At 38.2% G+C, this 14042-nt stretch overlaps 1 protein-coding gene across 2 annotated transcripts in view; it reads left to right on the forward strand.

Annotated features, from left to right (window-relative positions):
* The window catches only part of LOC134815205 (uncharacterized), a 95069-nt gene extending 93173 nt beyond the window's left edge, over positions 1-1896 (forward strand). For both annotated transcript variants that reach the window (XM_063823718.1, XM_063823717.1), the window contains exon 6: positions 1852-1896. In XM_063823718.1, coding sequence (XP_063679788.1) covers positions 1852-1854 — 3 coding nt within the window. In that variant the 3' untranslated portion in view covers positions 1855-1896. The remainder of the gene's footprint in view (positions 1-1851) is intronic.
* The last annotated feature ends 12146 nt before the right edge of the window (positions 1897-14042 follow it).

Consider the following 14042-nt stretch of genomic DNA (forward strand, 5'->3'; position numbering starts at 1 on the left):
ATTGGAACATCGTAGTTAATCAGTGTGGTGCTAACAACAGAGAGCGATTTGAACGGTAGGCAATTTCATAAATTCCATTAACGCGGTATAAGGATGATTGGAACAGGCTAAAATCTACTATGTAGCATTGATAACTGGCTATATCGCTGCATTAAACGATAAAAGTATTGCTAACTATGGATATTCTAAGTGATCTAGGCAGAGGGGAACCGGCACAGCCAGATTGCGTTGTCTTCAGTGACTAAGTTTCACGATAGTAAAATTGACCTTATTTATTTTTAAAAAGGATGCACAGTTCAAGCAATAAATCGATCAGCTGCTCATATGATATTTGCATTTAAAGGAGGGCCCAGTGCAGTGACAAGTAAGTCTGTTAAGGCAACATTTAGTTCTGAGATTAGCTGAGTCTTGACAAAGATAAGTTGAGTTTCGAGAAAGTGCACACGGATAAAGTTATCAAGTGAAAATGATAAGACTAAGTTAGGGTCCAGTCAACAGAATGGCAGCTGTAACAGAAACAGTTCATTGGATAGGAGAGTAGGGGATTATGACGGAGTGAAGTTTATATAATAGCAGGGCAAACAAAAAACAACTGACAGCACTGAGCAAGTGAACTGGAAAATTGAGGAAGGGAAATAACTGTGGTTGTCAGCCCTTTCCGTAGCAATCAGGATTTCCCACGAGATCGATCAGGCAATCAGGATTTCCCACGAGACTGCTCCATCCGATGCGCGCACTTTTGTCACGTGACGGCCACGTGACGCTCAAATCGTTGTCACGTGGTACAGAAGGGAGGTTCCTAGAGCGTTGATCTCGACAAGAGGGAGTTTCTCACGGTTTATCTTCAATAACTATCGCTATTTTTATAGTAGAGAGTTGAAACTTTCACCAAATGTTTCCCTAGACATTTCTGCATGGTAACTGTGTCATAGAATTTTAATTTAGGGACCCAATTTTGTGCAACACTCCGGTATCTGACGACCGGTCGCAGACGTGGTTATTATATTGTCAACTTCTATTGCACACTGAGCGAGCTATATTTTGAGTACAAAGATAAACTTTACACCAGGTGAAAGCTGAGACGTTTCTCTTTAAGATGATCACCTCACATTCTGTGTATCTGTGACATTGAGATAGTAACGAATCAAAACGTCAAGTTGAACAGGCTACAAAATACGCGCTGAATAAAAGTCCACCCCAGGAGTCCACCCCACGCGCGTAGGGTGTTAAAATAAAGTTGAATGATCCTCGAAATTTCGTATACTGTCGTCAACAACTTATTGTGTAGTAGTAGTTACAGTATTGTGTCATGATCAATATGTGACATCTTTAGATCATAGCAAGCAATAATAAAATGGTGCATTCGCTGAACATTGAATGTTTATCTTGCTTATCAGTAAATAATGACCGTAGTTTAAAACTGGCAGTATCTACAAATATATGATTTGACTCTTTGCTTGCTATGAAAGTAAACTCAGTAGTAGTATACAGTACAGTAAAAACACAAATCTTTTATTTTGCATGATTCTAAAATCTATGGCAATTTCCCTACCATCTTTTTGCTAAACTTTCGATTAGGTCGATAAAAATCACATATATATTCTTACCAAACATTGTTCCATGTTTAACATGATTAAAAATTACCTCGGAAAATGGTAATCATAAACCATTTCTTTCAATCTGGTGAGATGTGCACAAAATCATAAAGTCCTAAAAGATGGTAGGGAAAGCTCATCTTAAGTTTTGATAAGATTTTTTATTCTTCTAACAATTTAATGATTTGATTTTACCATGTATTCATCAATAAAGTACATTTTTATTCAATGAGTTAACAAGTTTTCACATTTTCAGTAAAGCAGGTTGGAGCTAAGCATCTGCTAACTTCGTGAAACTAACTAGATCCTCCCTATTCTACCACACAAGGCTTTAATCTGTCTTGAACCAATCATTTAGGCCTCTATTGCGTGTTTTCGATCACGGCGATCTTTCAGATTTTTTACAGCACGAATATTAATTATTAATTCGTTTTATTACAATAATATGTGAGATGTGGTTATCACATGGACAGTGTTCTCAAGGACTCAGAGATATTTCGTGGAAGTTGTCACATTTATATTGTGTCAAAACAACTTTACTTTAAGAAGATTTTTCAGATCAGATACTGTTTGTTCTTAATCCCCAATAATGTAGATAGTCTATCACGTTATAATATTGTATTATGTAGTATTTAAATGTACATCATATTATGCACCTTTGCTAAAGATTAAATTTAGTGTGCAGGTATTTTTTGGAGTACTTAAGTCTTATGAAGTAGTCGCCATTTTCTACGAGACTTTCAAAAAGGTATCATTATTGGAAAAATCTACAAAAATGTTTAGTGTGGGCTTCAATAATTAAGTTTACTGGACACTATTTACTTTAAATATGTCAAATAATTTAACTTCTTATTGTAAGATTTCACGCTAACATTAAATCGTTCAGATCATGCACGTGATATGCTAAACCAGTATTAGGTAAGGAAACAGCTGAAGAGCTTCATCTTGGTCAGCACTGAACAAACCGTCGTGGAAAGTAACATGAAAAACCACGAAGAAAGAAAAAGAAGAAAAAAGCTGAAGGAATTTGAAGAATGTTGGTTGAAAAGGTTACAGGTTGACCCCCAGTGCACAATAAGCCCAACTGCTCACAGTCAGGGTAAGGTTATAAAGAACTTAAAGAAAAGAGAAACAAGCAAAGTTGGTCACAGATGCAATCCAAATCGGGATGTTAGAATACGCCAAAAATGTCCTCACCAAATAAAGTATCACGTCTCAACATATCTAAAACAAGGTAAAGGGTCGCTCAAGTTTTCTAAATGGACCAAGAAGCAAGAAAAAGATCAAGGGCTGACGATGCACCGTAACCGCCCGTGCAGCGATGGATCCCTGTTTAGTGTGCAGGAGTACACGATACAAAGCTTCACACTGCCCCAAAGGATACGACAAGGGGATCGGAGTTTGTTGTAAGGTGGCTCAACGAGCACACATCAAGTACATGTCCTAGGAGAGATATCGAGGGGTTTCTACGCTCAATGTTTTATCTGCAGTGAGACTGGTTCTCTTTGTCTCGGGCGTGTCTGATAACCGGGGTGGTACCCAATGGGGTGCTGCAAAGAGTGTGGATCTGTGAACACTTGCAAAGGATGTCAGACCAAAGTCAAGCAGAGAGAAGCCGGACGATAAGTTGAAAAAAAGTATATCCTCGTCTCAAATCCAATGTCGAAGAGAAATGTTATGATGGATCTTAATGTGTATGTTGAAATTAAAAAGACAGACCAAAACCGCAGATACATAACGACAGTGGTCAAGTTTTAATCGTTCCCGGGTTTTATTTATTTAGGTTTTTGATATTTGCTGAGTTGTACTAACAATTAACTGATGCTTTTTTTTAATTCATTTACTTTTGACTATTGTTTTTTTTTTCTTGCGCTTGATCAACTGTTACCATTATAAACGACTTTCAGTTTAATAAACGTGTTTTATTAAAATTAGGTTTTACTTTAAATTGTATTACATTTTACATTACATTAAATTGTTATGATCGAAGCGTTTTTAAAGTATTAAAATTAAAAGAAGGAACTCATCAAAATTTAGTATTAGTGTGATAGTATTTAAGCTTTTCATTCTAGATAAAAAAAGTCCTCGTGTTATGTAGACATGTGTGGATGGTTACAACCTGGTTTTCGTTATTAAAGCATAATATTGTAATAATATTTTAATAAAGACTTAACAAATGTATTTAATTGTAATTGTGAAAATAGTATAAAATATAATATATTACACCTCATTTTAAACCCCCTTTCAGAGATTACAATGTCAGCGGGATGTATTGTGAGCCAATTTTGTGAAGTTCTCAAACCAAACATCAGGCCAAGACAAATATGCAGGTGAGCTGTCCTGGCTAATAACTTATGTTAACACACCTAGGTTTCCGGATATATATTCGTGCATTATACTATAACATGTATTTATACATTTCAAATTTATCATATTACTTATTTTTTTATACCTTACTGATTAGTCATAGGTTTGCATTATCATTAGATGTGCACAAATTTGTGAAAAGTCACGTTTGTGCTGTAAGGTAGACTTTGGCTTTTAGAAAAGTCGATGTTTGCAAAGTATTATAAATGTAGGTACGCTATGTACCATCGATTGGTGTTGCAGAATGGATTGTGTGAAAACGGGTGCAGTAATTTTGTTCGTTTTTGTTTGTTTGATAAAGTTTAATGTTTTCGCGCTCCAAATTAACTACGTACTTTAGAACGCTTATGAAGTTTGACTTTTAAATTATTAAACAATATTAGAGTATTAAAGAATAGAATTAACACAATTTAATTACAATGCCCATCAGGGTATTGCAGTACAGTAGTCATCTATGGTCGGTACCTAGAAAAACGTGGTTTCAGTCCACAGTATGTGGACATTTAAACAAAAATCCAGTCTCCCTCTCCCTTCGCTAGAAAATGTTAGCTTAATTAGTTTTTTGAATGGTATGGAGGTTTTGATTGATCTAGATTAGCTGGCAAGGTGAAAATAAATGGGCGGTGTTCATCTGGATCTCAGCTCAAATCATAGTGTTTTGTGTTATGATGGCTCTTAGCCCATTACATGAAAACGACGACTCTTTACTAATTCATGTGTAATATATAAGTGTACTGCAGGGACCTTTCATATTACAGCTATCTTTGAGCGCGTCTGTTGTCCCAACTTTTACGGTCGTAGCTGCAGTACCACCTTTATCGGTCCCTGTTGCTGCCAGTCCCACCTTTAGCGGTCTGTAGCTTGGCAGTCCCACCTGGCCTTTTGCGGTCAGTAGCTGCAGTCCCACCTTAAGCAGTCTGTAGCGGTCTGCAGTCCCACCTTTCGCTGTCAGTAGCTGCAGTCCCACCTTAAGCAGTCTGTAGCGGTCTGCAGTAACACCTTTATCGATTCTGTTTGTTGCAAGTCACACCTTTAGCGATCTGTAGTTGCAGTCCCACCTTTAGCGGTTTGTACTTTGTAGCGGTCTGTAGGTCCCACCTTTAGCGGTCTGTAGCGGTCTGAGTCCCACCTTTAGGGTCGTAGTGTGGACTTGTACATTATTACACTGGCTCTTCATTATATCTTCTTTGTTTGAGTGACCACAGGAATGTACAATACCTGTGTTCCTATACCACCAGTTTGTCCTCACAGTCCAAGTTTTTGATCCAATTTAGTGTTGATATGTCTTAAATGTGCTTATTGTTGTATTTCAGATGTTTCTCTCGGAAAAAGCGTAGAAGACACATGCGTGTGAGCAGCTGTATCAATCCACATAAACGATTCCAATCTTACGCTATCAATGACATTTATCAGAATCAGTTCAGCCTTCAGTTTTTTGTGATAAAATGATATACTTGTTCAGCAAACTCGGCCCTAGTAAAGGGTAGATCAGGGGTTTAGTTTCTCTGTCTAGTAAGTTGTTGGTTGTACGCGACTTCATGAACATTATCAGGTTACCTATGAGATACGGCATGAAATAAGAACATTCGTTCGATGGAGTCTTAACTTGAAACATTCCATTCATTCCTTGTATTCAACTTGTCGGTGTGCGTCCTGTCAAGACGACCAGATCTGTTTGTTGTTTAGTTCTAGGAATAGGTCAGATATTTGGTTACCAATTACATTTCCTCCGGTTGTGACCAACGTTGTCACCGGGGACGGTAGGGATTTTTGCGGACCGTTTATCGGTGCTTGGTGCTGCTACTATTGCAAAATGAGTCGGAAATCTGAAACTGATTTGATAGTGTTCTTACACTTCCTGCCTGGTGAGAATTTATTTCGAAGGACTGATTGAGATTAAGATTAAAAATTTTTTTTGTGACTTTTTTTGAAATTTGGCAAGAATTTTAATCTTTAATTTGATTATTTCTACAATTTTCTCTTGAATAATTATTCAGACATTTTTCAATTGACATCGTGATCGTTTAGCGTAAAAGGATTGACTTTTTCGTTGTGATATTTATATACTATATATATCGTTATGAATTGACATACTTATTGTACTCATGCTATTGTTACAGGTTACACAATTGATTCATGTCGCACTAAAGTTGAGAAGAAACGCGCAAATTCTGTTCTAGTTGCCTGGAAACTTGCTTATTGCTAGCAATTCAACGGTACAAAGTTTACGCGTTTAAGATGTTAGCACTGTTTCGATATCACAGTACTGATTATTTTCCGTTGCGCGTTTTTGTAGAACTTAATAAATCTCTAGGAACGTAAGTTTTACCTCGCCTATAAATATAAATCTTCAATTTTAAACCTTTTATGATTGTTCACTGAATTCAGCAATGGTCACGTCAACGTGATCAGAAGATGGCAAATGGACAGTTTGGCGACTGAGGTCCTAGTCCGTTTATTCAGTTTCCTGCCTGTTAGTGAGATATTGTTCCTGTAGAATGGAGGTGACCGCCGTTAATAGCATACAATTCAATGTTGTATGTACCGATCAATATGGCTGTTCTACATTGATAAATATTCTTAAATTCCAATCAATCATGACATTGGTCCACATCATTTATCCTAACCTTATAGCTTCGGCATCTCTATTGTTAGCAATTTGAACGTCTTGATTATTCTCTCTTAACCCCCGCCCCCCCAGGGGGTTCTTTTACTTCTGGGGGGGGGGGGGGTTTTTTTTCTCTTTTTCCCACCCCCCCCCCCCCCTCATACTCCCTGCCCCATGTGCTATACTAAATTAACCCCAGCTTCTAAGGTATGCAGAAGATGGCACGAGTTCCTAGCGGTCACGAGTCTCTCCTCTCTAACAAGCTTGTTGTACTAAAATGTACCAGTAAGATTCAGACGAAGCAGCTCTGGCACATGAATAGCCAAACGCCAGCCTACGTCCGTGGCTTTAAGAAATGAGGTACTGTTTGTAAAAATCCCTTTTAAATTGACACCTCATGTTTATTCAAACTAATAAAACTCCAATTTTCGTAACCATGTCCAAGCATTAAAAATGTCCATCTCTCAGATCCGGGGGTTCTACAATGTTGCTGAAACATCTCCCTACTGTATCCGACTGAGAGTTACAATACAATCTCAAGATCTCTAAGAAGAAAAGTGTCTAAGAACTGTTTGTCTTTTTAAAGGACTCGTGCACTTGGAGTACACGTCAAAGGCGGATCAAAGGTACATTTTTAGTTTCCGGCATTATTACTAAAACAAGAGTGAGAAACATTTTAAAACTTCTCAATTTACTTTTGTAAAGTCACTTTCTTTCTCTACAATGGCACAGTGATTCCAGCACAATTTTTTCCAAATTCAAATCCGGTACGGGTACAATGTTAATAATACCCCAGCAGTCATTTCTCGGACAGGTTAAGCCAACATGGATTTTGATGGTCCTGAACTTGATCGTAGTATCAGTGATATATAGTAGTAAATCTTTCAAAGTACGAAATATCTCTTTAAAAGAGCATCCTAGGCACCCTTATAGATATCAAAAACGCATAAAAAAAGAACAAAAAAAAAAACATCAACCATCTTCTAACTTCTTCATCTCCCTACTAAAGCTTAAAATCTAAGGGTTTTCGAAATCAGTCAATTCTTAAGTCTATATCAAGTTTCTATAGTCAAGTCTTTTCTAATAACATCTAATAAGATTACCTTGGTCTACCCCGTCTCCCTTCCATAAAAATATCAGAATTTATAGGCAAATAACATAGAGGTGTATGCTGGTGATTCTTCTGTCAGTGATATATAGTGTAATAAATGTCCCGTATGAAGAGATTAATTTTATAGATTGGATATTGGTGGGGAGGCGCGCGTCCATCTTCAGCACTCAGCAGTCATGTCTTATAGTCCCCCTCTCGCATCAGCACTCTACCATTTCCTCACTCTAATTTTCTTTCACTCACAGTTGCTCAGATTGGTCTGGAATGGATCAACGCCTGCCAATTCCCGCATGTTGAGTTCACTAGAGATAGGGTGTGTGTCTGTGGACCTTCTCGGAACTATAGAGGATTGGTAGGTGACAGGGACGCTCTAATAATCTCAGCACTTTACTCTCAACTACACCCATGAGCTACTGATAAACAAGTTTTCCACAGGGATTGTGTTCACTCACCTGCTTCGAGGTTAGTCAGGACGTTTTATAACCTGAGACGTATTATAACGTAGAAACATTATGATTAGGTGGATAAAATTTCTCAGACAGTTATTTCGTGAAAACGAAATTGAAATAATTTCTGTATTAATCGTTTTCAACGAGATGGAGTTGTTATTAGAATTAGATGGAAGTGGGGTTTATTATCCACGTATTCCACTGACATTGACGCTCGTTTGATTGTTACGCTTGTATACTTCGACTCAGGACAAGGTTAAAGACTTTTCAGAATTATTGACGCTTCACATCTCAGATGAAGTCAGTATCGAATGAAAAGTTTGCAGCACTGGTTGGAAACTTTCCACAATCTTCCGAACCGTAATCCTGACAGCTTGCAAACTGTTCCCAACATGGAATTTCCTGTCTCGCTGCTGATAAAGGAACTGCGGTATACAAGGGATAGTTAGGGGCAAGCTGGAACTCGACAAGATATTGTGTGTGAAGTTTAGGCAAAATTATGGGGTTTGTTAGCTGCTTATGTGAGAATCAGCGGTTTTAAGGGTGTTTTAAGGCGGGTTCATGCATTTCTTGTTGGTAATCTCAAAATTACTTTGCGGTATATCAAATCATAGAGGCAGTTCAGCTTTTGTTTACACACAATCCTAGGACTTCAGAAGGTACACCTGAGACTACAACAACCTCCCGAGTGTTACTCCAGGTACAGGTCACGAAGGTATCTCTCGTGATACTGTCAGTCAGATCTCTCACGGGTTACTAGGCCATTCCATCAACTGGCAACATTTCAAGCTCGACCTCAAGGGTAGGTAACTTTACCTCTCACATGTTACTTGGTTTGTTCAAGCTCAGTTGTGAACGTAAACTCTTTTCAGTCTTTATGTTTGAATCTCATCAAATAAAGAAGAGCCAGTTTTGTAAGCAAGTTCTTAATTACTGACCGAGTTCTTTGCAGGTTTAACTTAAAAGAAACACGATCGCTGCTTCACTGGAATGAGGTATCCTAAAATAACCTACTGAACATTATGGGTGAGGACATTAAGCATTTGTAATACGTCATACATTCATTATATTTCCCGACTTAACTTCACTCGGTCATCACTCGTAGTTCTGTACACACTGATTACAGCAGGATTTCACATACAAATTCATAATTAATAGGGGACATTTATAATTGAAAATTATTGCATCTTCAACTCCTACTAACGCGAACGTTATAGCTGGCCTCAACTCCAGAGGCACATATTAGGTGCGGTAAAAAAATCGAAATTATGCGGTACCGCACCGACTATAAAGGTAAAAATTTGCGGTAAGTTGCGGTAAATTTTTACAATTAGCTGCAATGTGCGGCGTTTTTCGAAATTTGTTGCGGGAATTGTGCGGTTTTCTTTGCATTTTCTCAAGACTTTGGAAATCTAACGTTTTATCAGCCGCTCTTATCAAAAATAGGTATGTTTATGTGTTTATGAGGGTGTCGTTCTTTACTAAGCCATGATTGAAACCTATATGAGATTCAGTTATGCTGAGAACAGTGGACTTAGTGTAATCAGATGATGATGGGAAGTTACGAATGATAACTGATAAACTATAATCAAAGTATGGTAACGACGAGAGGTGTTTCATAACGGCCTGGGTCCGGGTCCGAAAGGGCCTGGGTCACGGTCCGAAAGGGCCTGGGTCACGGTCCGAACGGGCTGGATCACGGTCCGAAAGGGCCTGGTAACGGATCCCGAAAGGGCGGGTCACGGTCCCAAAGGGCCTGGGTAACGGTCCCGAAAGGGCCTGGGTTCACGGTCCGAAAGGGCCTCGGGTCGGGTCCGAAAGGGCCTGTGCACGTGGGTAAACGGGGTCACGTGGCCCCTAGGCATGAGTTCCAAAAGGGCCTGGGTCACGGTCCACGAAAGGGCCTGGTTTTTTTTCCCCCAGGGTCCCGAAAGGCCTGTGTCACGTGGTAACTGGAGTGGTCACGTGGCCTAGTATGAGTTCAATAAAGGGCCCTGGGTCAGGGTCCCGAAGGGCACTGAGTCACGGTCTAAAAGGCTGGGTCAGGGTCCCGAAAGGGCCTGAGTCACGGTCTAAAAGGGCCCGACTATAACATATGTTGTTTTTACACTCGAAAAATCTTAACGCGAAAATTTCAATATTATGCGAAATTTACGCGCAAATGCTAGATAGATTATGCGGTAAATATGCAGAAATTACAAAATGTGCGGACATGTGCGGAAAACAATAAAATTATGCGGACATGTGCGGAAAACGGTTTAAATTGTGCGATCCGCACCATCGCACTAATTGTGCCTCTGCTCAAACTCTGGCAGGTCACACTCACAAGGTGAAGTTCTAACACTACCTCCCATGCCCAGGTTGCCTGTCTCGTCAGAGGACCATATGTACCTTATCGAGGGCTTCTGCAGGGACGCTAAACTCCTCAACGACCCGTCCTGTGGATACCCCCTATCTTGCCAAACTTCACGATTCAGAGAGGGTACTGAATGTTACATTTTTTTATAAGGAAAATATTAGTTATAGAATTTCTGCAATATTTTGCTTCACAGAATCGCCACGATTATACAAATACTTCAATATTTGGACATCATAAAATACAGGTGTTTCCCGCATTGTTGGATCTGTCGGTTGACTACAAGAACATTTCCGTGACGCGTCACAACTCCCACCTCCTGTAAATGATGTCATCAATGAATTTCGGGGTACGATTTCGAAGAGAATCGGATGTTTGAAGGATGTCCCTCAACTTCACTCTGGCCGTTATGTTACGCATGCGGTTACGGTGGAATGAAGATATCTTGGTGGCTGGCTTGTGCTACACGTGCACAGTGCTACACGTGCACTGCTACACGTGCACTGCGGACCACACGAACCAGACTTTGTTTCCCCGTTCCCAAAGAGTGTAAATTTGGAGCCTTCCTCTTTTCACCTACAAGTTACTGCATCCGCAACTATAGTTGACAGAGTTGAACTTGAGAGGATGTTTCTTCAAAATGTGTTTTCTTTTTTCTTAACTGCTCGCCCAAATTAGCTTCTTAAACAATGAAAAATTTCGAACATGAGTGGTCTAACCAAAGTAACTTTCAAAATAGCTAATGTTATCAGTGTTAGAGTTCAGGGACATTGGTGCTGAGCGATTTAGTTCGAATGAATAACAGTATTTTTCTGGTTATTTAAAATGCAAGTTGTTAGATCGAATAAGTAAAACTTGAGGTTTAATAACCATTTTATTTTTTATTATTATATTAATTCAATTGTACCAGTAGATTTGGTGAGTGGTATCAAATCTCTTTCCACTTTTAGTTGTTATTTTGCTAATATATTAATTCTTTAGCATAAATAAGTCTCAGTTGGTATGAATACCATTATCTAAATATATTTGATATGGAATGTTTTCTGAAATTTAAGGTCCATACATATCGAAAGTATGTAAGATCGAAATTTATATATTCTCAGCGTTTGAAATTACCTTTTTATGAAAAGTTTTGTTGCACATTCTATTTATTTTCGATTTCATGAAGATAATATTCCTTGTTTACCTTTTTCTGGTCACCTTTTCAGGTTATTTCCACCTTTGACGAACCGGTACACCAGCGGTGGAATAAAGTTCCCGATTATTGACGTATATTTTAATTTATAGGGAAATAAATCCAGAAGTGATTTTATTTGCTAAATTTAAATTACATGAGAATGTTATTGGTAAAGTATTAAACTTAATGAAAAATTTATCACAATGATTGAAATAAGAATACAAAAATTAACAATAAACGATAATGATGATATGAAGAAAAACAATCCTCTTCCCATTTTTATGACCTCAGCTCCATTAGCAGATTTAGATGTGGATATCGATGGGGAGGTGATACATGTTTTGTTTACTTTAATAGTATTACCTGTTCTGGCAGTTGAAGCGGTGATTCAGATTATTTGCCTGCATATGTACGGGAATGAAAACAAAACTTCGACGCGATGCAATATATAACCGTCGCGTGGAACCTTATCAGAATTAGGAAAACATTGTTTTTTATATATTCATGTTGAATACCATCTTCGTTATATAGTCAGAAACCCCTTAATATATCTTTCTACTCAATAATTAAATACAGTCACAGTGTAGTTTGCTGTACTGTGTAGTTATCCTTAATTTCGCGTGTACGCCGTATAACATTATTATCCACGTACGGTGGGGTCGGGGAAAATATTGGAATCATGCTGTTTTTCGTTTGTTGGTTTCTACTCGAAACAAGTTCAAACAAATTAGGGCTAGACAAAGCAATAAGAGTAGTTTGAAAAGCATGGATTAATTACTCGAGTCAAATATCTGGCACTGGAGGACAACAATGTCAATTTTCTATCTAAGCAATGGTGATGTGATTGTTTCCATGATTCGTTGTAAGGGATTGATCATGAGGCAATTGACATTGCAATGATCAGATGCATGTGATGGATCATTGGTGATGAATCTTTGGGAAAGATACATGAGCGATAAGTAACTTCCATGAGCGCGGCAACCGACTACCATGAGCCTAAGCTCATGGTATAGTCGGGTTGCCGCGCACGTACGAGCGATAAGGACTTAACGCTCGGTTACCGAGTGATTAACGAGCGATAACAACCCAGGCTACATAAACATAAAGACTTTGTTGTAACTTTGTATGAAAAATCATTATTGTTAATTTAGCGTACCTTGTCTATTAGAATAAAAACTGCCAAAATCCGTCATTCTTTAAGTAAGTTATACACAGTAATTGATGACCCTCACACCTTATTACACATAGTTATTGTGCGTTGTAAGTCGATGAGGTCAATACTCTTAGAGGATCGGTGTGGGTCGGGTAATTGAATAATTCTGTGTGAGCAAGTTGAGTGTTGTTATTTGTAACAGTCCGGCATTATAGGTAGCAGAAAATTTCTGAAGTCGATTCGATTTCCAGGGGAAAGATCACTGTTCATTTTAAAGTGTACTGTTACCTGCAACAATTACCTTCGACTTATGCTTTGGGCTGAAGCTGGATATTATGTTACATGTAATGTTTAAAACTGTCCCATTACAATTAAAATGTAATCACGACAGTTTATTTTTACTGATTCTAGAAGTTTGATTGGACGTATCAGTAAACACAACTTTCAATCCGAAATCCGAAATATACGTCTTTGTGAATGTTTCATATTTCTAATCGAATCGGCACATATAATAGCCATCTGATTATGTACTCTTCGAACGTTGCGATAATAGTTGGCTTAGTAGGATGTACATTCTATTCTGGAGAGCTCTCGACTTACAATATATTATTTTTTTATAATTTACGTACTCGAGTTTCCTTAGGTTACGGTAGTTCAGTTTCTGAATTTTGTTATTTTGCGGCTGGACTGTTTACTGCTCCTTGAATTTTCCAGACTGTCTTTGTACAGTGTAGTATAGCGTTACAATGTATATTGTATAATTTGGCTAACAGTATAGTGTAAACAATGTATTAATTACTACAATGTATTGTGTTACAATGTATAGTGTTAGAGGCCAATTTGGTTTACAAAGATGAAACTGATTAAGACGGATTCGAACTCCTAAAGCGTCAGCCAATCTCAATGTTTTATTCGTATGACGTGTAATATGAATACCAACAAATTTTACCCTTTTTTTTTGTAAAAGTTGTACTGTATGATGTCTGAGATTTGAAATCCAAATTGTTAATAAATTAATCGCGCTCATGTTTTTAGCACAACCTAATTCCACTTTGTTCTTTTGTCGTAGAACAACTCCAGACAAGGGTGTTGGCATGTACCTATGAGTTATTTTTTTAAAAAAATTGAGGTCACCATGAACCAAACCAATTGTTGAGAGAGAGATTCATTTCCCAAACTCAGTTTTAGTTGTGTTCAACAGCACCTCACAAGAGATAAGCAGCCAA

This window comes from Bolinopsis microptera, chromosome 5, assembly GCF_026151205.1.
Source record: "Bolinopsis microptera isolate Bmic1 chromosome 5, MBARI_Bmic_1.0, whole genome shotgun sequence".
Classification (NCBI taxonomy): domain Eukaryota; kingdom Metazoa; phylum Ctenophora; class Tentaculata; order Lobata; family Bolinopsidae; genus Bolinopsis; species Bolinopsis microptera.